The 21,007-nt window shown below is 35.7% G+C and overlaps 1 protein-coding gene across 5 annotated transcripts in view; it reads right to left on the bottom strand.

Annotated features, from left to right (window-relative positions):
• Nucleotides 1-19,992, bottom strand: part of gramd1a (GRAM domain containing 1A) — a 32,007-nt gene extending 12,015 nt beyond the window's left edge. Inside the window, exons 1-11 of one of the 5 annotated variants that reach the window (XM_082148873.1) lie at nucleotides 19,744-19,992; nucleotides 18,961-19,075; nucleotides 14,306-15,327; nucleotides 6,017-6,215; nucleotides 5,421-5,441; nucleotides 5,238-5,322; nucleotides 4,999-5,102; nucleotides 2,282-2,377; nucleotides 2,066-2,146; nucleotides 1,209-1,327; nucleotides 379-640 (exon numbers count right to left, since the gene is read on the bottom strand). In XM_082148873.1, coding sequence (XP_082004999.1) covers nucleotides 379-640; nucleotides 1,209-1,327; nucleotides 2,066-2,146; nucleotides 2,282-2,377; nucleotides 4,999-5,102; nucleotides 5,238-5,322; nucleotides 5,421-5,441; nucleotides 6,017-6,215; nucleotides 14,306-14,739 — 1,401 coding nt within the window. In that variant the 5' untranslated portion in view covers nucleotides 14,740-15,327; nucleotides 18,961-19,075; nucleotides 19,744-19,992. Of the gene's footprint in view, nucleotides 1-378; nucleotides 641-1,208; nucleotides 1,328-2,065; nucleotides 2,147-2,281; nucleotides 2,378-4,998; nucleotides 5,103-5,237; nucleotides 5,323-5,420; nucleotides 5,442-6,016; nucleotides 6,216-9,773; nucleotides 10,910-14,305; nucleotides 15,328-17,594; nucleotides 18,511-18,960; nucleotides 19,076-19,743 lie in introns of those variants that run through there. The other 4 variants (XM_082148877.1, XM_082148874.1, XM_082148875.1 and 1 more) reach the window with 4 other exon arrangements.
• Nucleotides 19,993-21,007: the final 1,015 nt, after the last annotated feature.

Genomic DNA, 21,007 nt, shown 5'->3' with positions numbered 1-21,007 from the left:
ATCAGAGTAAGGGGAAAAAAAATCTAGCTCTGTCGATTGGTTTATTATTAAGCCGTTTATGACCATATGCCGATAAAGGAAAAAGGTTAAACGGGTTTACATGACCACACGCGTTGTCGGCTTATTAAGAATAATCGGTTTAAGAACGAGCATGTAAACGCACTCATTAAGACTGATTTGTTGACAGATTAATAGAAAATAAATTACACTCAATGATTCACCCAGAAACTAAGTAGCATACTATGCACACAGGAAGCATATTTCTAAAATATTTATGCATCAATAGATTTTTGCAACCTTTTGTGTATAAATCTTCCATTGTAATGTTAATTGAGCATAACCAAGCTGACTGGTATTTCACAGTAGCTTGACACTTACGGTTGAGGACAGGGCAGTTCCAGTGTTTATGGATGGGGTTAGTGAGCTCTGGGAGCCGGTTGGACTGGGCTCAGGTTCGAAGGTGGCCCGAGTAGATGGCACCTCCACAGGCTGGCAGGAAGAGGAAGAGGAGGATGGAGGTGAAGATCCTGAAGCACAGGGAAGAATTGAGGCAGACGAGGGTGGAGAGGAGCCCACCAGAGCCATCGGCACTGATCCCAGATCCAGCAGGTCAGTGACGGAGACCGGCTCCTCACCTGGCCTACAGCACAGAGACAGTGAGACGCAAGAGTCAGGCTTGTTAAAGGAGACATTTTTTGCAACTAGACATAGTCTAATGTACAGAACACCCTGATTATTTATTGAAGCCAAGCTGCAAAAATGTAATTTGTTGTGTTGCGCTATTTCAATGACTTTTGTTTGATCTGTTCATTGCAATCAGCTGAAAGTCTGTCAATTTTGCCAATAAACCTGATTTGCAATGGGGGGTGAATAATAATATCGATTGCAACTGTATATAATTCAAGTAATGTATAGTATACGGCCTATTTGAACAAAAAATAACAAAATAAAATATGGAGTATATGTATGTGGTGAAGATAGATAAGTCTAATATACTACCCATCTATCTAGATAAGTACATTTTAATAAATAAAATGTATTAAACAATTTAAATTCTAGTCATGTATATAATTGTGGCCTTTTTGAACCAAAACCTAAAAATAAAATAAAGATACAGGTACACAGTGACCTTCTGTCTGTCCTTGTGTTTACCAGGTACATTTCATAAATAAAATTTCATAAACAGATTCCTCTCAGTGTGGACTCACAGCAGGCCGTTCATATGTTCAGCAGTAGGGGAGACATAATCATCATCTTCACTAGTGAGCCCCAGCTCAGTGCCGTAACACTGGTGAACGATGTGCCATAACTCCTTAGGAGACAGAGTCTGTGGATGAGAAATATAATATCAGTACTTCAAGTAGAAGATCGAGTCTTACAGGCTAAAAATTGCTTAAAAAGCATTTCTGTGAGGCAGCAGAGGTGATGACTGATTTAAGACTTTAAAGCGCCATTTAATTACATGAATTAGCCAGCTAATGCTTTTAGCAAACAGTGTAATAAGAACAAAGAATGCATTACAAAAACTGTGTGAAATAGTATATTTCATTAACTATTTTCATCTTGATTATATTTTAATAACATTATTTTAATTACAGATATTATTTAACTACTTTATTTATAAAAATAAAAAAATCACGTAAAATAAATACAATTTGGAACAATGCATATGATCTAAAAAATAATAAAGTTTTGAGTTATTTTTATGTTTGGCAGATTTTTTTTTTACTATATTTTTAACTAAAACTTACAGCAGAGGAAAAGATTTCAGCAAATGTAGCAGTTGTTGAACTGTTAGTTGAAACAATATAAGCTTACAGTAGCTTTTTATTATTGTTCAATTCTAACCGACAAGCTTGCTGAATATTGCAATGCATCAGTACAGTCAGCACCTGCATCTTGCCAAATGCTAATTATTATGGCCGATGGCCAAGCGATGTTGGTCGCCTGCCATATGAAACTTTCTACACTGACAAATACACAGCGCACATTCTGACAGGAGGTTTATGTCTTATGGCTAGGTCTTATAATACACAAATAAAATGTGCACTAGTGCAATTCTTACCTTATCCATCAGTGCATTCTGCCATAGTCTGAAGATCATCATGTAGCTGCGATCCCTTGCCCCGAATGATGTGAAGAAGTGCTGACAAATATGTAAGATCGGAATTTTAATCAAAGGCAGATTATTTATTGGCTTGGGAGTTTCAAAATGGAGCTAACAAAAGAAATCCTTTAATGGTAATTTTAGCATGCATATCCGATGTCTGCAGCACGGTACCTTCTCGTGTTCAGTGCTAATCTGGATGGCGTTAGGGATGAGCTTGGCTGTCTTCTCCTTGGTCAGACTGGTCACATCTTTCAGCAGTATGGTTATCTGGAGATACAAAGAGGGAGAAAGAATATTAAGGATTTACAAATACGGTTTGCCTGAGTCAACTGTCCAAAGCAGAGGTCGCACAAATGGTTTGTTCAACAAATAATTATTTTTAAAATCAATTAATATGTTGATTATTTTTGAATTAATCAGATATTCCAAATATGCAAATTTCAGTATATACTCTACAGCTCAAATTTCAATTAATACTTTTATTCAGCAAGGATGCATTAAATTGATCAAAAGTGACAGTAAAGACATTTATAATGTTACATAACATTTCCATTTCAAATAAATGCAATTCTTTTGAACTTTTATTTATTAGGGTTTATACCAAAATATTAAACAGCACAAGTGTTTTTAACATTAAAAAGAAAAGGCTGGAGTAAGGATGCTGAAAATGTTGCTTTGCTTCACAGGAATAAATTACGTTATAAAATATATAAAAATAAAAATAGAGTTATTTTGAACAGTAAAAATATTTCACAATATTACCATTTTTACTATATTTTTTATCAAGTCAAAGCAGCCTTGGTGAGCATAAGAAACTTCTTTCAAAAACATTCTCTTACACATCTTACAGACCCCAAACTTTTTAACAGTAGTGTTTAATATATACAATATATTGTGTGCAAAAAATTATTTATATACATATATAAGATACGCATTTTAATCATAATTTACATTGACTTTTACCTGGGGTCCATTCTTCGTACCTCGCTTAATACTTCTGAGTTGATTTGACAGATGCCAGATATTATAATCGTGATAATTGATTTCTGGCTGATTTGATAAAAACAAAATCTGGAATAAGTTGTCTAAGATTACTGTGCTTTCTTGCATTCATTGGAAAGGGCAGATATATATCGATACTCGAAACCATGATCAACAATGCAGCGATTGGCTGGCATCAAAACGGCAACGGAATGACATCATATAATTAAAAGAGGAAACAGCCAAACAGGCAAAATTACATAAAAGTTCTAATACATAAATTAAATGTGTAAATGTTTGTTACACGATTCCCAATTATTTCCATTTTTCACGGTTTCTAGTATTTGTACAGGATTTACACTTTTTTCAGTGTCAAGAGTAGCATATTGTAATTAACAATTCATTTAATTTTACACGTGAAGCGGATTTGCTATAAAGCATAAAGTCTCTTAAAGGTATAAAGTTTCTTAAATGTCAAGAACATATTTCTAATCTAAAAGAATTTTTCACTTTGAGTTATTAAAAAAAAAAGAAGGTTATCTGCATCTCCTGCACAGCATCAAGCCACCCGCATAATAGCTGTCACAATTCAAATTAATGTGCGGTTCATGTCAAATCATCAACAGTAAAATCCACATAACTTGGTAATCCATGTACGAAGAACGGGCCCCCAGGTATGATTACTTACAAATTATTTTTTATGTAAGAGTACTCTTTATTTAATTTTTTTTATTTTATCTTTAATTCCCTTAAAACAATACTTTTAAACAACCAATATTGTTTTGATCCAAACAAATATGCATCTTTCTTTTTTTTTTTACCCCATTTGACTGACATTCATATGGAAGCTTGTTTCTCCACAGAATAAAACATTTTAAAAGATAATTGCGACTTTTTATCTCAAAATTGCGAGTTTACATATAAAGTCAGAATTGCATGAAATAAAGTCGCAATTGCGTCTTATAAAGTCAGAATTCTGACTTTTTTTCTCGCAATTGCGACTTTATATCACGCTATTCTGACTTTATAATACGCAATTGGGAGATATAAAGTCAGAATTGCATGATATAAAGTCGCAATTGCGTGTTATAAAGTCAGAATTGTGAGATATAAACTCTGAGGTAAAAAAAAATTGTTACAAAAGTCCATCTTTTTTTTCCCTTAGAATTGGACTTTATATCTCACAATTCTGAGTTTATATCTCACAATTCTGAGGAAAGATGTCAGAATTGCGAGATATAAACTCGCAATTATGTGTTATAAAGTCAGAATTCTGACTTTATAACTCACAATTCTGACTTTATAACACACAATTGCGACTTTATTTCAAGCAATTCTGACTTTATATCTCGCAATTCTGAGTTTATAACACACAATTGCGACTTTATTTCAAGCAATTCTGACTTTATAACTCAAAATTCTGACTTTATAACACAATTGCGACTTTATTTCAAGCAATTCTGACTTTATATCTCGCAATTCTGACTTTATAACACAATTGCGACTTTATTTCAAGCAATTCTGACTTTATAACTCAAAATTCTGACTTTATAACACACAATTGCGACTTTATTTCAAGCAATTCTGACTTTATATCTCGCAATTCTGACTTTATAACACGCAATTGCGACTTTATTTCACGCAATTCTGACTTTATTTCTCAGAATTGCGAGATATAAAGTCAGAATTGCGTGAAATAAAGTCAGAATTGCGAGATGTAAACTCGCAATTGTGAGATAAAAAGTCACAATTATCTTTTAAAATGTTTTATTCTGTGGCGGAAACAAGCTTCCGTACATTCATGTGCATTCTCAATGAAATTCTTGAAGTTTATCCACAAGGAAATTTATTTTTGATTATTTTCATTATTGAGTCGTTGTTGGAGCACTAGTTAATGTGAGGATTACCGTTGTCTCCCATCGGAAGATATTACTATAAAAGCAGAGCCAGTTCTCAGACAGGTAAAGACGGCCCTGGAGCAGTATGTCCTTCTGCAGTGCGCATGAGTAATCTAGACATAAAAATAAAATAAACACAACCAAAGGCCATGTGATCATCAGATAATCACTCCAAGGACTGTGCTAGAGTTAACATAATATCACTCATTACATTCTGCTTGCTTTACTCATGAAGTAGTAAAACTCACCCACTATGAGACGCTCTGTATCAGGCAGCTTTTTAAAGAGTTTACGAAAGTCTTCATTCCTCTGTTTGTACGTGGGGCTGAGCACCTATATACCAGAGTGAGATGTGAGTGGAGGGAACCAGCACGGTCAGCTAAAGCACAAAACACTGAGGCATGAACTTCTGAAGACCCCAGGATACTTACATTATACCAGCTCTGCATTTTCTGAAACAGAGAGGAAAAGATGAATGAAGGTCTTAATTTACACTCTTTCTCAACAAAACAATCAAAATGGACACTATTCACTTTCTTTAAAAATGTTTTGGTCTTATTGTGCCAATTTGGCAATAATAAGAAATATTTACTGAGCACTAAATCCGCATATCAGAATTACTTCTGAAACAGTCATTTTAAATAGTATTAATAATATTTCACAGTATTAGTTTTTACTGCATTTTTTATTAAATAAATGCAGCATTGGTGGGCATAAGAGACTTCTTTCAAAAACATTCAAAAATAACATTTATGCAAACTTTTGACTGGTAGTGGATAATAACAAGTCCCGCCTAATGCTTCCCTCAGAAATAAGCCATATTACAGAAGCAAAGTGGGTTTTGAATGTTGTTTTACGTGCACGTTAACTATAATCTGTTTAATACATTTTTTAAGAACAATTTCTAAATAACTGTTTGCAACACTACCATTCTTCCTGCGCTCAGCATGAGGCTGGAAGAGCGAGCGCTAGTCGTATCAGACATGAGAGATGACCAACAATCTCACCGGCCGAGAATGTGGCTTACCTTGGCATTGCGAGTGAAGTGGCGGGCCGTGAGCGGGTATGAAGAGGTTGATGAGGAGGGAGTAGGAGGCAGGGGACTGTCTGAACATCCAACACTTCTGTCCACACCTGTCTCCCCTTCGCTGGCTCTGCCTCCCAGAACACGACGGCGCAAGGAGGGCGAGCTGCCGGGAGTGCTGCGCGGAGAGTTACTGGCTGTACTGGAGGCGGAGGAAAAGTAAGGTCAAAAAGGAGATACAGACAGTCATCTGGCATTTCAGCACTCTACTTCAACCGCCCTTAAGGGCATCAGGGTTGTGCACAAGGAAACAACAAATAATACAAGGTTGATCCACTATTTACCAAACAGCACGTATTGATTACAACTAACTGATTCTGGCCTACAACATCCGTTGTAAGTTAAAGTACGACTTTAAAGTCTCTAATATCTTTCAAAATACAATCAAGCTGTCATTCAGAAGAATTTGAGCCATCACACTCTGAACAAACTGAAGGAGTGTCCAGGATGGGTCCTATATTACAAGTTCAGGTCGAAGCCCAGGAATGAAGAGTGTATTTATAATAACAATCGTTTCCATAGAAGCATTCCATTCCTGTTCCAGTAAAATAAAGGTACCAACACAGATAGAGGCTTCTGTACACAAACACAAAGCCTTATCTGTTCACCAGCATTTGATCAGTCTGATGAGACATTTAAATGGCAGACATATGAGACCTGTTTTGTCATAGTGGCTTTAAGGCATGCAAAATCAATCCTTAATATCATCTGTTCTTACTAGGGTTGGGTGATGCAGCAAAAAGAATGATTTATATATATATAATTAGTAGTGCTGGGCAAAGATTAATCGCGATTAATCGCATCCAAAATAAAAGTTTTGTGTTTGCATAATATATGTGTGTGTACAGTGTATAATTATATTGTATATATAAATACACACATGCATGTATTTATTTAAGAAATATTTGCATGTATATACTGTATATACATTTATAAATAATTTATATTATATATAAATATAAATAATTTATATATAAATAAATAAAAATCTTAAATATATACATGCATACGTGTGTATTTATATATATATTAAATAATTATACACTGTACACACACATATATTATGCAAACACAAACTTTTATTTTGGATGCGATTAATCGCGATTAATCTTTGCCCAGCACTAATAATTAGTCAACATTTGCAGTGGATCAAAAAAGTTAATCAAAGTTGTCCTAAGACAAGAACGGGTATTGTTCAAAATTCATGTATAACTTGTACATGTATATGATGAAAGGTTTTGATCCACGATCCACTTTAAATGTTGACTATATATATATTTATATATTCACAATGTTGCTTAATTTTATGTCACCAAAAAAATCATTAGGAATATATTGTGAATATTTAATAAATCACCCAGTCCTACTTGCAACTTCAAAAAGCATGCAAAACATTTAAGACTTGTATTTTATATATTCATGGATATATATTGTGTTATATATGTATTTTATACATACTTGATAGCACTAATGAAAATCAACTAATTTAAAGACATTTGAAACATCTAAAAATATATATTTTGCCAACCTTGACCACAAGTTTTCCTGTACATAATGCATTTGAGTGGCGAGTCCAGTTAGTTCGAACTGAATGTTCAGTGCAAGAAATGTTTTGAAACCACCTTAAAAAACACCATAGAAATCCATAACAGACAGTAGTCACACTTCAGGACATTGATTAGACACGCCTGATGCAAGATGAGAAGATGGCGAGTCACAGCGTAACTACAGACTCTTACAAAAAAAGCACTGTGGCATTGTGCAGGGATGTAACCAAATATCCAAGTTTGGAAAGTACCTAAAGTAATAATTTAAGAATCACTAATTGAAAAACCCATGTTGATCAACCACTAATCTGAACATTGTGTCACAGAAAAGTATAACAATATACTTGTTGATAGGCAAAATAAATGATAACTGTTTGATTCAACTTCAGTTTTCAGAGAACAGGAGAGAGAACACACTTCTCACTTAAAGGGATAGTTCACCCAGAAATAAAAATTATCCCATGATTTATTCACCCTCAAGCCATCCTAGGTGTATAATATGACTATCATCTCTCAGACGAGCACAATCTGAGTTATATAAAAAAATATCCTGGCTCTTCCAAGCTTTATAATGGGAGTGAATGGTGCAAAAAAGCGCATCCATCCATCATAAAAGTAATCCATACGGCTCCAGGGGGTTAATAAAGGGCTTCTGGAGCGAAGCAATGGGTTTTTGTAAGAAAAACGTTATAAACTATATAAACTATAATCACTGACTTCTGGTAACGGCCGTACGCGAGTCTAGTTCTAGGTAGAGTGAACTCTGACCCGAAGCAGCATGATGTATTGATGAACACTGAAGTGCAGAGGATAGAGCAAAACAAAACAAAACACCGGTCATGACTTAGAAGTCTAAAACGAGAATTTTTAAGAGAAATGTTGGAGGATTTTGATATAAGAGAAGAGGAGCTTCAGTTTGTTGCCAAGCCCTATTTGTTTGGACCGCGAGAAGTGTCTACTCTCATAGGTTACGCTGCTACTACATCCCACGTCAGATGTCACTCCGATTGTGTTAGTCTGATGGTCATATACACCAAGGATGCCTTGAGGCTGAGTAAATCATGGGATAATTTTAATTTATGGGTGAACTATTCATTTAACTATTTGATCTAGTAGGCTTCAAATCTAAAATTTCCTGTTTTACTTGTCAGCACAGTGACAAACTGACAAAACAACAGAGCAGTAACACAACATGCAATGCAAATTTAATAAGATCCTAACAAAAGCCAGAATAAACCCCCAAAAGTAAAACCCTTTTGAAAACTATTTAACAGTAACATATTTTTGACAGCAAATTACATCAAATCTTCATGTAAAGTTTCACAAACAAATTAGGCGAAAAAAAGAAAGAAGGTTAAAAAAAAAAACTTTAATCAGAGTCTAATGTCATTGACATGCAAACCATGTGTGTTGACAAAACTGTCACAATCAAGTAATAAAAAGTTAATTATCAGTACATTAAATGTGTTCTTATTTCTGATATATGGCTATTAAAGTGTTGTTTTAGTCCATTAGTTAAATCTTGTTCCACTCAATGCTTTCAGCTCAATCATCGATTGTCATTACGAGTCGGGCATGTTCGAAACAACAGGTTCTCAGTTGAATGAATCAATTTGTTGATTCAAGAACCGCTTGAATCGATTCTATCCAGTTGATGAGCCGGTTCGAACAATTTGTTCAAAAGAACCGATTCAATTGAAAGACTTGTTCACGAATCGCTTGAGGAAACGTCAAGAAGAGAATGAATGGGTGCTGTAATGCTGAAGCTAAAACACGAATGCCGCGAGCTTCAGTTATTGACATATATACTGCGTAAACCAATGCAATTTACATAAAGTAAACGTAAGACGAAAACGCGATTTGCATGCTAAATCTGCAACAGAGTAAAACTACGGCACGCGCCAATCTAATCCTCAGTGCTGAACGTGCATTTGGGCACACTGGACTGATCAAACAGAACGAATGTCGATGTCATCAGTGCGGTTTGGGGATGCAATCGCAGTTGCATGCGTGTTAACGCCTTAACCTACTATTACACTGTGATGCAAGAACAACTGATAAAAGTGAATCGTCAAACAACATTAGCATACGGTTTTGTTCAAATACAACATTCGCATGCATTGCATAAAATAACTAACCCATTTGCTACTTACTCGAACATGTCATTGGGTGTTTTCTCAAATCAATGCGTGATGCCCACGTTTATTTTACAGTAGCCTCTCAATATGGCACTGCGCCGACATAACAGACGATACATTCAGATTAACAAGCCGAATACATTGGAGACACCGCGTCTTCTGTTCATCCGCTGCCCGTTCTAGTCCAACAGAACGCGATCGTTCAACATCCCCATCCCAAACGAGGTACCAGACCCCCTCTAAAACGCAACGACCACCGCGGTCTCCACCATGAGCGCTCCGGTTATCCTAAAGCAACCTACACACTGGGTAAGAGGGGGAGGGGGGAGGAGAAAAGAGGCTGTTCTGTGTGGAGGAGGGAATCAACACCGTTTGAGGCAGTGGCCCTCTCTTTACCACCACACAGCAGAGCCAACACATTGGGGATTATGCTTAGAGTTTATGTGGAAGCACTTGAGTCAATAAAACTGGATTGAAATGCTTTGCTGGTGGCCTGGACACCTGGAGTTGGCAAGGATACAAAGTCATTCAAATTAAAGGAATTATTCTGATTATCAGAAACTGGGAAGTTGGTTAACCCTAAATGCACTAATAATGATCATAAAATTGCATAATAATCCTCAGCGGTCTGGCTGTCTCCATAATCTGTTTTCCAGGGAGAGGCTGCCATAATCTCAGTAAGAAGGGTTAAGGGAAGCCAAGACATATAGATACAGATTTCTGTGTCCAAAAACTTATGATTCTAAATCAAATATAGCATTAAGTAGACTTTTACTTGTATTACTATTTGCTATGGATTAAAGTGTCTGCTAAATGTTAAAGCTACAATTTTACTCTAAGCATCTTACCTCGACCGTGGGGTCACACTAAAAACATTAGACCATATTTTACGAAATATAAATCCCTTTTTTTATATATACTCTGAAATATGCTGTGGTTTACATTCCCAAATGATTTGTATTATGCAGTTAACCTCAAGGAAGCAAAACTTCCTTTTTTTTGCCAAAAGAGACAGGGATCCATGATCCCGAGTTTATTTGTATAGTGCATTTTCTACATGCGGTGTAGTTTCATTTTAGCTTTAAATAAATTAGTTTAATACTTTTTTGTTGTGGAGTGAGGGAACTCAAATATGCTTATAATGTTTGTTAACATTTCGCTTTTCCAGTATTTGAAATTTTTTTCTGAATATAATAATAAAATGTGACTTGGTTCACACCAAGAAATATAACTATAACGATAACTATATTAGCATCCATTATTGTTCCAATATTGTTCTGTTTAACTTTATTCTAAGCGCACTGCCAGTTTTGTCTTCCGTCGCTTTAAATGCTCATGCTTTTTGCTGTCAATGTTTTAATCTTTCATCAGCTGGAAACAGTTCTGAAAGTGATTGCCGTTATCTTTATAGTTGTGGCGTTTACTCTGCTATTCTTTTATATTTAGAACGATTTTATCTTTATACACTGATGTGACTTATCTGCGTTTTGTTTTCTCTCAACAGTGCAAATTTAGCAATGCACAACTTTTTTTTTAATATACGGTAGATTGCAGTACAGATGCAAGTCAACAATGTACAAGTGTTCTCATGGGTGATCAGTGTCACTCAATCTTTCACTTCTGAGGCTTTAGTAGCATTGATCAAACTCAGACAATGCTCAGCCTGTGCAATTATCACCTGGATTGAGGGTTTGAAGCTCAAAGCAAGTCAATCTATTTCTGCAATCACATGTCTCTGGAAACAGAGCTTTAAATGTGTTGTGATCCTAAAAGGATCTCAACAAGTTTATAGGAACATATGTCACCCCAAGCACATCATGGTCAGAAAGGGCCAAAGCGGGCCAAAGCACTCCAAAGAGGCTTAGACAAATGAAATCTTCAGACTTAAGAAGCAGCCGATGTAAACAGAGTGAACCTCAGGCAATGAAGGAGAACTCAAAAAGCATTGGTTGCACAGAGGGTGTTACAGGCTTAAATTATAAACCTGGTTATGTTTGCCACATTAGGAGGCAATAGATAAAATAATCTTTTTAACAAACAATGCTATTTACAATTAATTGGAGCTATAATGTTGGTGGCAAACCTAGAACGTTCATGTTGTTGTGCAAACTTGCATGTCAGGAATCTGCATTGATTTTGGACAGAGAAACAACCTACAGACGTTGCTAAACAAACAAGGCCAATTTTACAGTCAGCGGAAACGATTCATGCAAGTGAGCAATAAACAGGCTTTACCTCTTGAACTTCAGATTAGCAGTTCTGTCTACAAATAAAGGAAGTGTGGCTTCTCCAAAAACACGGTTGTTTCATGATCATCACATGTAAATGATTCATACTGTAATACTCATTCATGTCTGTCTGAATCATTACAAGGGTTATAACTGAACTGATACCCATAAAAATGTATTGTTTTCAGACTAACAAGGATTGTGTTTTGAATAAATGTATGGTTTAAAGTTCTAGTAAGGTAATAAATAAATAAACGCTTGCTTAACAATATCCAGAATCTCTTAAAACACCACAATAGGCTCGAATTCAGAGCTATAGTCTTTGAAATGGCTGAGCAACACAACAAAAAGAACTAGGTCAGTGAAACTGGTTGGTAGATGAGAAGGACAAGGGCACAGCTGTTCATGTGGCATGCATAAAACACCTTTCGCTCTCTAAGCTCGTCTTTTCACTGGCTGACAGTCTTCACTGCAGCATCAAAACAGCGGCTTCTGATTGGGCAGCAGTGACATCACCAGAAAAGGCGGAACACTCCTACTGGGTAATAGTGATGTCATGCGTACAAGAGCCAGACGGCTCAGAGAGAGCCCCACCTCCATCTCTCCACTGCCAAGAGCGCTCCTCTTTTTTCTGTCACTCTATCATCTTCCTGTTATTCATGAAAAGGACTCGAACCTCACATAATGACAGTGTTTTAGAACTGTCTGTTTAATTTGGTCCCTGGAAATACTTCTGTGTTTTAACTGGACAAATTCACCATAATTATAACTAGCAAGCATGGTGTTTATACATATGCATGAACGAAACAGTTACTAGGCTGTAATTCTAGAGTAGATTGAAAGATGCCAATTTACTAGGGAACTAATCATTACATTTGCATTGAAAGAATGTTTTGGGATCAACTCTATTGACAGCATTTATAAATCTATAAATATCTTATAATATTTGATATATAGTAAATAGAAATGTATATCTCTATACCAGTAAAAACAGTAATATTGTGAAATTATCACAATTTAAATGGACAGTTTTCTATTTTAATATACAGTACTGTGTAAAAGTCTTAGGCACGTATTTTCACCCAGAAAAATGGTTTTACGCCAGTTATTTATATCTTTTGCTGTGGTGTGTCAGTAGGAAATATCCGTTTACATTTCCAAACATTCATTTAGCCATTAATTGTAATAATCCAGTGAGATTTTTTGCATGCACAAGGAGTCTGACAACAGCCGGTGCGCTCCACATCTCACCAGAGAGTCTGTCTGTGATTACATGAACAGAAAAAACGGAGACATGACTAAACCCAGAATAACTGTGGCAACGTCTCCAAGACGCTTAAAGGAGCCGCAAAAATACCTGAAAAGTGTACAGAAGACAAAAGCTGTTTTAAATACAAAAGGTGGTCACACCAAATATTAATAAGTATTAGTTAATAGAAATTAACTAATAAATAAAATTATGTAAATAAAAATATATATAATTATTTTTGAAAGCTTCCTCACTTAACAGTATTTTTACACAAGTGAAGTGTCTAAAACATTTCACGGTTGCAGGAAGGTTTCTTCAAGCGTCTTGGGGACGTTGTCACTGCAGTTCTTCTGGATTTAGTCTGTCTCAGTTGTTTCTGTTTCTTCATGTAATCCCAGATGGACTCGATGAAGGTGAGATCAGATCTCCATGGAGTGTGTTGGGTGTTGTCAGACTCCTTGTGCATACACAACTCTCACTGGATTACTACAGTGGCAAAATGAATGCTTGGAAATGTAAACTGATATTTCCTATTGACACATTACAGCAAAATATATAAATAACTGGCTTGAAACAATTTTTTTGCGGGTGAAAAAAATACTTGACCTTTTTAAATGTCTAAAGTGCATGGCCCGTTACTTGCAGGATGTGTGCCTTACAGTAACCATGTTTCTTGCTTGCTTGCTTTATAAATACAAATGAGGAACAAGTCAAATATATTTTCTGTGGTAAATATGCCAGAAGAGAAATGAAACAATTACTCCTTTAAATCAAGAAATAAAATAAAATAAAATAAATCACACACCACTGAAAGAAAAAGACAAAAACTCTGGAAAAGATCATGCTAATAATCGTGATCTTAAATGATGAAATGATCTTAAAACTAAAAGTATCTCCTCCCTAACCAGATCTGTTTCTTAAAGAGTTTCTACTACTCTTCTCATTGCATCTGCACCTGCAGGAATATCTCTCTGAGCATCCTGAGTGGATGCACTTTTTTTTCTTTCTTTTTTAAGCCAGCGTAAGGGAATGGTGCTGACTGTGCAAGTGGGAGGGGGAAACACACTGACCTGCTGCTGTCACAATCTGAATCCTTGCTGAGAAGGCTACGGATAGACCAGCGAGAGCGCCTGCTTAGGGAAGAGCTCCGTGAACATGAGCGAGATGGGGGTAGGAGAAGCACAGAGGGGCTTCCCTGTTCTTCCGCTTCTACATTAGAAACCATCGGAGATGCATGTGATGGGCTTTGATTTCTATCTCGTTCCCCTTTCCCCTTATCCCAATGGTTCTCTGATGCGTCTCTTTGCTGTACCTCCTTAGCTCTCCTGTTCTCTCGGTTTCGCCTGCGTGAGTGGGACCGGTGTGGCCGTGGGCTCGGGGAGCAGGACCACGACTCCGTGTCGGACGAAGGTGGAAGAATGTTCAGGGTTGGAATGGGAATGGGCTCAGCCATGGTGATTACAGGTGGTGGTGTCACAGCCATCATCAACAGACTTTCATACATCACTTAGAACTTTTCTGCATCAGGATAGTCTACGGCTGACAGTTTCATTGAGTACAAGTTTCATCACGCACAATCATTCGTTGAGAAGCGCCATATATTTCCTCTCTCTCTTAGTCTCTTCGTCTTCTACATCTGGTCTGGAAATTCCACTAGAGCCCAAAATAAATATTCTATTACAGAAATACAATCTGATGAAATTTGGACAGGTCTGCATCCATTTCAACTCGCTGTCCTGAAGAAAGAAGTCAGCAGTTGAGCTTCCTTCACAGATGTACAGCGAATATACGACATAAATTCCTGCAGCAGGAACTGAAAAAATGGGGTGGAGCCATCACTGAATATCTCTAATATGCATAAAAAAAGTGCAGCCATGTCTTGTGCATGTCATTTGAGAAGTTGAACTTGCTTGCATCGAAGACTGCTTGATGTCAGATCCATCTTCTTCCGTTTCTCTGCTGCCGTTTAAGCATTCTTTCAAAAAAGGTCTCTGCCCCTTTTTCTTCCACGAGCCGAGTTCACAAAAAAATGCAGTTTTGCAATCTGCCTCGTCATTGCGATTTGCACATCAGGTGTGATAAGATCATGTTGCTGAAAAGGGGAAAAACTATATTTGTCTTTAACTATTTCAAGCTACAGACTGATTTTTTTTTTTATTTGAGCTACTTTATATTTTACACAAAACGTATATCTTTGCAGATCAATTGTATAATGTTGTGGTATTTCACAATATATCAGGGATGCACATACAGTATTAACATCATTAAACACTTAGGGCTGATTCTGATGCATTTCTATTTGCATACTACAGTTTTATTTCAACAGTTTGGCCAAATATTGAAGACATTCAGAGACTCAAAACTACATGCATAATAAATATAAAGAAAAAATGATATTGTACACCATTCAAAAGTTTGGAGTCGGTAAGATTTTTTAAATGTTTTTGATGCAGTCTCTTATGCACATCAATTTATGCTTATGCTGCATTTATTTAATAAGTAATACAATAAAAACAGTAATATTGTGAAATTTTATTACAATTTAAAATGACTGTTTTCCATTTAATATATCTTCAGTGTCACATGACCCTTCAAAAATATTTTGTGTGCTTTTAATATGCTGATTTGGTGCTCAAAAACAATTGAAAACAAATGTGCTGCTTAATACTTTTGCATTTTTTTTAAATTATTTTTTTTACTATAAATGTATTTTAATATCTTTCTTTTTAATCTTACTGACCCCAAACTTTTAACAGTAGTTTCTTAAATGGTCATGGTATTGCATTCCTAATATATTTCCACAAAATTATAAAACCCTTTTTTAAAGAAATTTGCACATTTCACATGATTTAGCAGACAAAGTTTAAGTCAATGGTCTTGTTGGACTATATTCTCCCATATTCTTATAGTATAGCTCCTCTAAATGAGATCTAAAACAACACGAACATAAAATCATACAACAACAACCTGCACACCTGGCAGGTGGTGTTTATACACGCAAGATGTTATTAATGTATGGGTGGAGTAACCGTTGGTTGATTACAGTACAATGTAGCCATCATCCCTCTGAGTGTTTATCATTTGCCACCTGAACACTTTGAAAAACACCTCTATTTAACTAGGCTGCTAACATGAAGGTTGCAGACTCTATTCAAAGAAGAGGTGAACCAAAACCTCTTCTACTGTATTGTTGGATTTGATCATGTTGGTGAACTTGCTTTGTTCATGCTATGGGAAGGCACATGTAAACAGAAACCCTGTTTTCTTTTCTCACCTGACTATCAGCTTTGCATGTTTTACCTTGTAACATTTGTGCACAATGCACATACATAGTGTTTGCTGTGGGTAGAGAAGAAAAGTTTCCCACAACTAAGCACCTTTTTAAACAGAGCTAGGTCTTTTTTCCTGTCACTTGGTACCACAAGCTGGTGAGCCATGCTGAGACAAATCAACCACAACAATACAAGAGCAGCACAGTGTGTCCTCTTTATTGTTCACTTTCTTTCAGAGTAAAGATGCCTTCCTGAACTCAAAGAAACAAACAATTCGCAAAAGAAAAAAAAACTTTAAATACAAATTTAAAAATAAAAGTGAACCAAAATAGAAGCAGCATATTCCCATCACCAAGGGATTGACAAAATAACGAAATCAGAAACCTGACCTTTATAATAATTGTGTAGAAATTCCAAGTTATTGGGAGATTAACAGAAATTCCTCTGAAAACCTCCTAGACAGAAGAGTTTCATCATAGGCTTCAGAACAAGACTGACAGCCATTTATCAAGGGCAGGGACGAGATCTGCCACTTTATTTACTTTCCTGTTTGAACAAGCCAAATCATGTCCAGGTTTTGTTTGAACAAATCAAACTCAAGCTATTAACACTTTCACTTACACATTGAGTAAGTGTAAAAACCACCACCGTGCAATGGATAAAAGTTATATTAGTCAAATGAAGAACATCAATGACAGATACTTTTTTAACCTAATAAAAGGCAAATATGTCGGTAACACTTTACAATAAGTTTTCATTGGTTAACTACATTAGTTAACATGAACTAATAATGAACTGCACTTCTACAGCTTTTATTAATCTTTGTTGATGGTAATTTCAACATTTACAAATACATTATGGAAATCTAATGTTGTATTTGTTAACATTAGTTAATGCACTGTGAACTAACATGAACAAACAACGAACAGCTGGATATTTATTAACTAACATTGACACAGATTAACATGGTTAATGTTCGTGGCTCATGGTTAATTCATGTTAGTTAATACATTAAATAATGTTAACAAATGAAACCTTATTATAAAGTTATTGTAACTTAAGTCTTAAAAATAATAATAATTCCTACCTTCCATTGGACGAATTACCCCCATTGTTTTTTTCCTGTTCGGCCTCATACACCAGACGGGCGACAGTGCGAGGGGTGATGTTAAAATCCACTTTTTCGCAAGAACACATCAGCACCCCTAATTTAGCCGGCAAGCTAACAAAAAAGTAGCTTTCGCTGCCAGTTTTCAGATTAAGCTGTTTTCTAATTATGTATTTCTGTTGAACTATTTCGGATCAACATTACATACGCTGAAATGCGTAAATGTCAAATCATACTGCAGTAAACAAACCATGATAGGCGTTAGCAGTGCTAACGAACCGGTCAGCCGTACTATTCAGACAGACAGTTGGGGAGAATACTAGTTGCTAGTTGGCTAGCATGCTAATGATACCGGTGGGAGAGAAAACGGTCCTCTGTTTACTTTTTCTTATCCGTTAAATCGCCTTTCCGCCATTCCAAAATCATAGTCACAGGACTAGGTGATGATCTCATAGTTTGATCTATTAAAATATGCCTACGTATCTAATACATTTTAAGTATACGAACTTTCTCTAAGTTTAAATGCTACGCGAAGAGATAGTAAGATAGAGAACAGTTTCGAATGCGAAGGGGCAAAAATTTGACAGGGGTAAATTCAAACGCCAAAATATGTACAATGACGCTCTGTGACTTAAGTAAATTAAAGTTTGAACTCACATGATGAGAATAATCAATATGAACATCGTCGATATTAAAACACGGCATAAAGCGGAAGACAATAATTACTGAAAATTATTCTTAATTACATACACCCCCTCCCGGTTTACTCAATGGTATAGTCGAGAGAGAATCCATCAAAAGGCTCTTCAGCGTGCGCAGACAAAAAGTAACGGGTGTTTTGGCTTTGTTCACTAACAGGCCAGTACATAAATAATTCATTTTAAATAGCTTTAATTGTCTAAAAAAAAACTGACATTAATTAATAGTATATTTCGGAATATATACGGTTCCTTTTACCAGCGCCTTATTAAGAGAAATAAAAGTAACCAATCATGACAATTCATCAAAAATCCAATGAAATGTATAGGCTTGAATAAACATATAGGCTAATTAAGATAAATATTAGATATTTCTATACTATAGTTAATTTAATCAAATGAGTATTTGTCATTGATGTTAAATTTGATTTCTACTCCACTAATCTTTTCAAGGCTGACATGATTTATTTGCTTATTGCGCCCTCTTCAGGACTTTAAGTGTAGCGCGTTTAACCTGAACTATATTTAAAAAAAGAGGAATGAAATACCATAATAATATGGGAGTCCAACAATGATAGTTTGAACATTTAGATTGGTAACAGTATAGTAGGAATTTTAAAAGAGTGAAGTTTGATCAATTCGCTTACCTTGAATGCTTGTTGCAAGGCTTTTAACAATCATTATTCTGGACTCGATTAATGAGAGATGAGTGTGGAATTGATATTCTCTTGCGCTTTCAGCCCGTTTCTCGCAAAGAATATACTGTAAACAAAAACAAAACAAAAAAGTTGCTGACTTAAATTTTTAAGTAGCCTAATAGGCTACAATCAACTTGGATGTCATTTCAACTTATATTTCGACTTGCAATGCAAGTCGCTTTGGATAAAAGCGTCCAAAGCATAAATGTAAATATTACATTAAACTGACTTAGCCTACGTGATAAACTGACTTGAATCTTGTATATGCTAACTTACAAAAAGGTTGAAAATTGAGTTAAAAAAAATAAAAATAAAATAAAACATGTCATCATAACTTATTGATTTTTTTATAGTGTAGGCTACGTTCTAAAAGGCTGAAGAAAAACACAGACACTTTATTATGACTATAGCCTATTATTAAGGCGACTTGGTAACGGCCCATCCTATAGTAAAACATTACCTGAAGATAGGCTATATTGTTCAAATAAAATAGTAGGCTATGCTATAAAAACAAAACCATCTCCTGAACTGTCTTATTAGATTTACAGTGGGCTAAAGCTGCAAGTTAAATGGCCTAACCGTTTATATTTACGTGTCATTAGGCTATGCTGAAAGCGTTATGCTATAGATTATTTGATGTAGCCTATAGGATACTGTGCTATCAGCTTTTCCTGTTTATCAGGTTTCCGCGGGAACGTTTCGTTTATCAAATATGAAATAACCTTGACTCACCTCTTAATTCGATTTTGACAGGGTTTCAACACTTGCTCGTGACCTGCTCGTGACTCGTGCCTTTGAGTCGTCTGGTTTTATGAGTTGTGTTGGCGTAGTGGAGAGATTCCATAGGGTTATGTTGTTGCTGTACGACTGCTGGCATTGAATGGGCATTTGGAAACTCGAGCGGTGCTAAATATATGTGTTCACCTGCTCGTGGGAGTCGGTAAGGAAATCAAGCGGCACGCTTTGCGTAGTGCCTGTGGTTGTGTTTGGGGAGGGTGCGCTTGACGCGCGCGGGACCAAAACAACCTTCACTCCGTAGTTTCTCAGTAAACCTCTGACGCAATCTGACATGACATGACATGTCAGTATAAATATTTTACCTCAACACACTTACCAGATCTGAAGGACAATGGTTTGACCAAAAAAGAAAAAAGAGAGAAAAAAAATTATATATTTTTTGTTTGTGATTTAGCCTATTTATTAAACATTTTGTGTTAAAAAAAGAACTTTCTAATAATAATCATTAGATAACCGAGATAGATAGTGGAATTATTTTTCATTAGGGAGGATTTTGTTAACCTTGCTCTCCAATGAAATGGCCCTGTGCTCCAGACTAAGTAAATTGACATTGAGCATCAGTGCCATGACAAGAAAACAGGGGCGTTGTGTGATAAAACATTATTATTTGGTATTATTTTCCATTAGGGAGGATTTTGTTAACCTTGCTCTCCAGGGAAATGGCCATGTGCTCCAGACTTAGTAAATTGACACTGAGCATCAGTGCCATGACAAGTATATAGAGGAAAAGTAAATAGGGTAAATAAGTAAATAGGGGAGTTGTGTAATAAACCATAAAGCTGCTTCACTACATAAACACAGCATATCAACTAAACTTTACAGCAGCAGCACACATTTTAAAACTTTCACAATTGCAATGTAAAATCCTACTCTGGTCTTTTTTATGAATATTACAATCCGTGAGACTTTATTTCCAGTGATGTCACACACTGTGAAGTGTAAATAAAGTGTACAAAATAAGTGTAAAATTGTAAATAATACAGTAGGCTACCTGTCAAAAGTTTGGAAACATTACTTCTTTTTTAATTTTTATTGAAATAAGTATCTTACACTCACCAAGGCTGCATTCATTTAATAAAAAATACAGAAAAAAAACCCATTACAATTTAAAATAATTGTTTTCTTTTTTTAATAAATGTAAAAAATGAAGGATCTGAAGGATCATGTGACACAGAAGACTGGAGTAATGATGCTGAAA

Source organism: Leuciscus leuciscus, assembly GCF_965113295.1.
Source record: "Leuciscus leuciscus genome assembly, chromosome: 20".
Lineage (NCBI taxonomy): Eukaryota > Metazoa > Chordata > Actinopteri > Cypriniformes > Leuciscidae > Leuciscus > Leuciscus leuciscus.
Note: the sequence above shows the minus strand (reverse complement) of the source record. Positions and strands in the feature narration are given on the sequence as shown.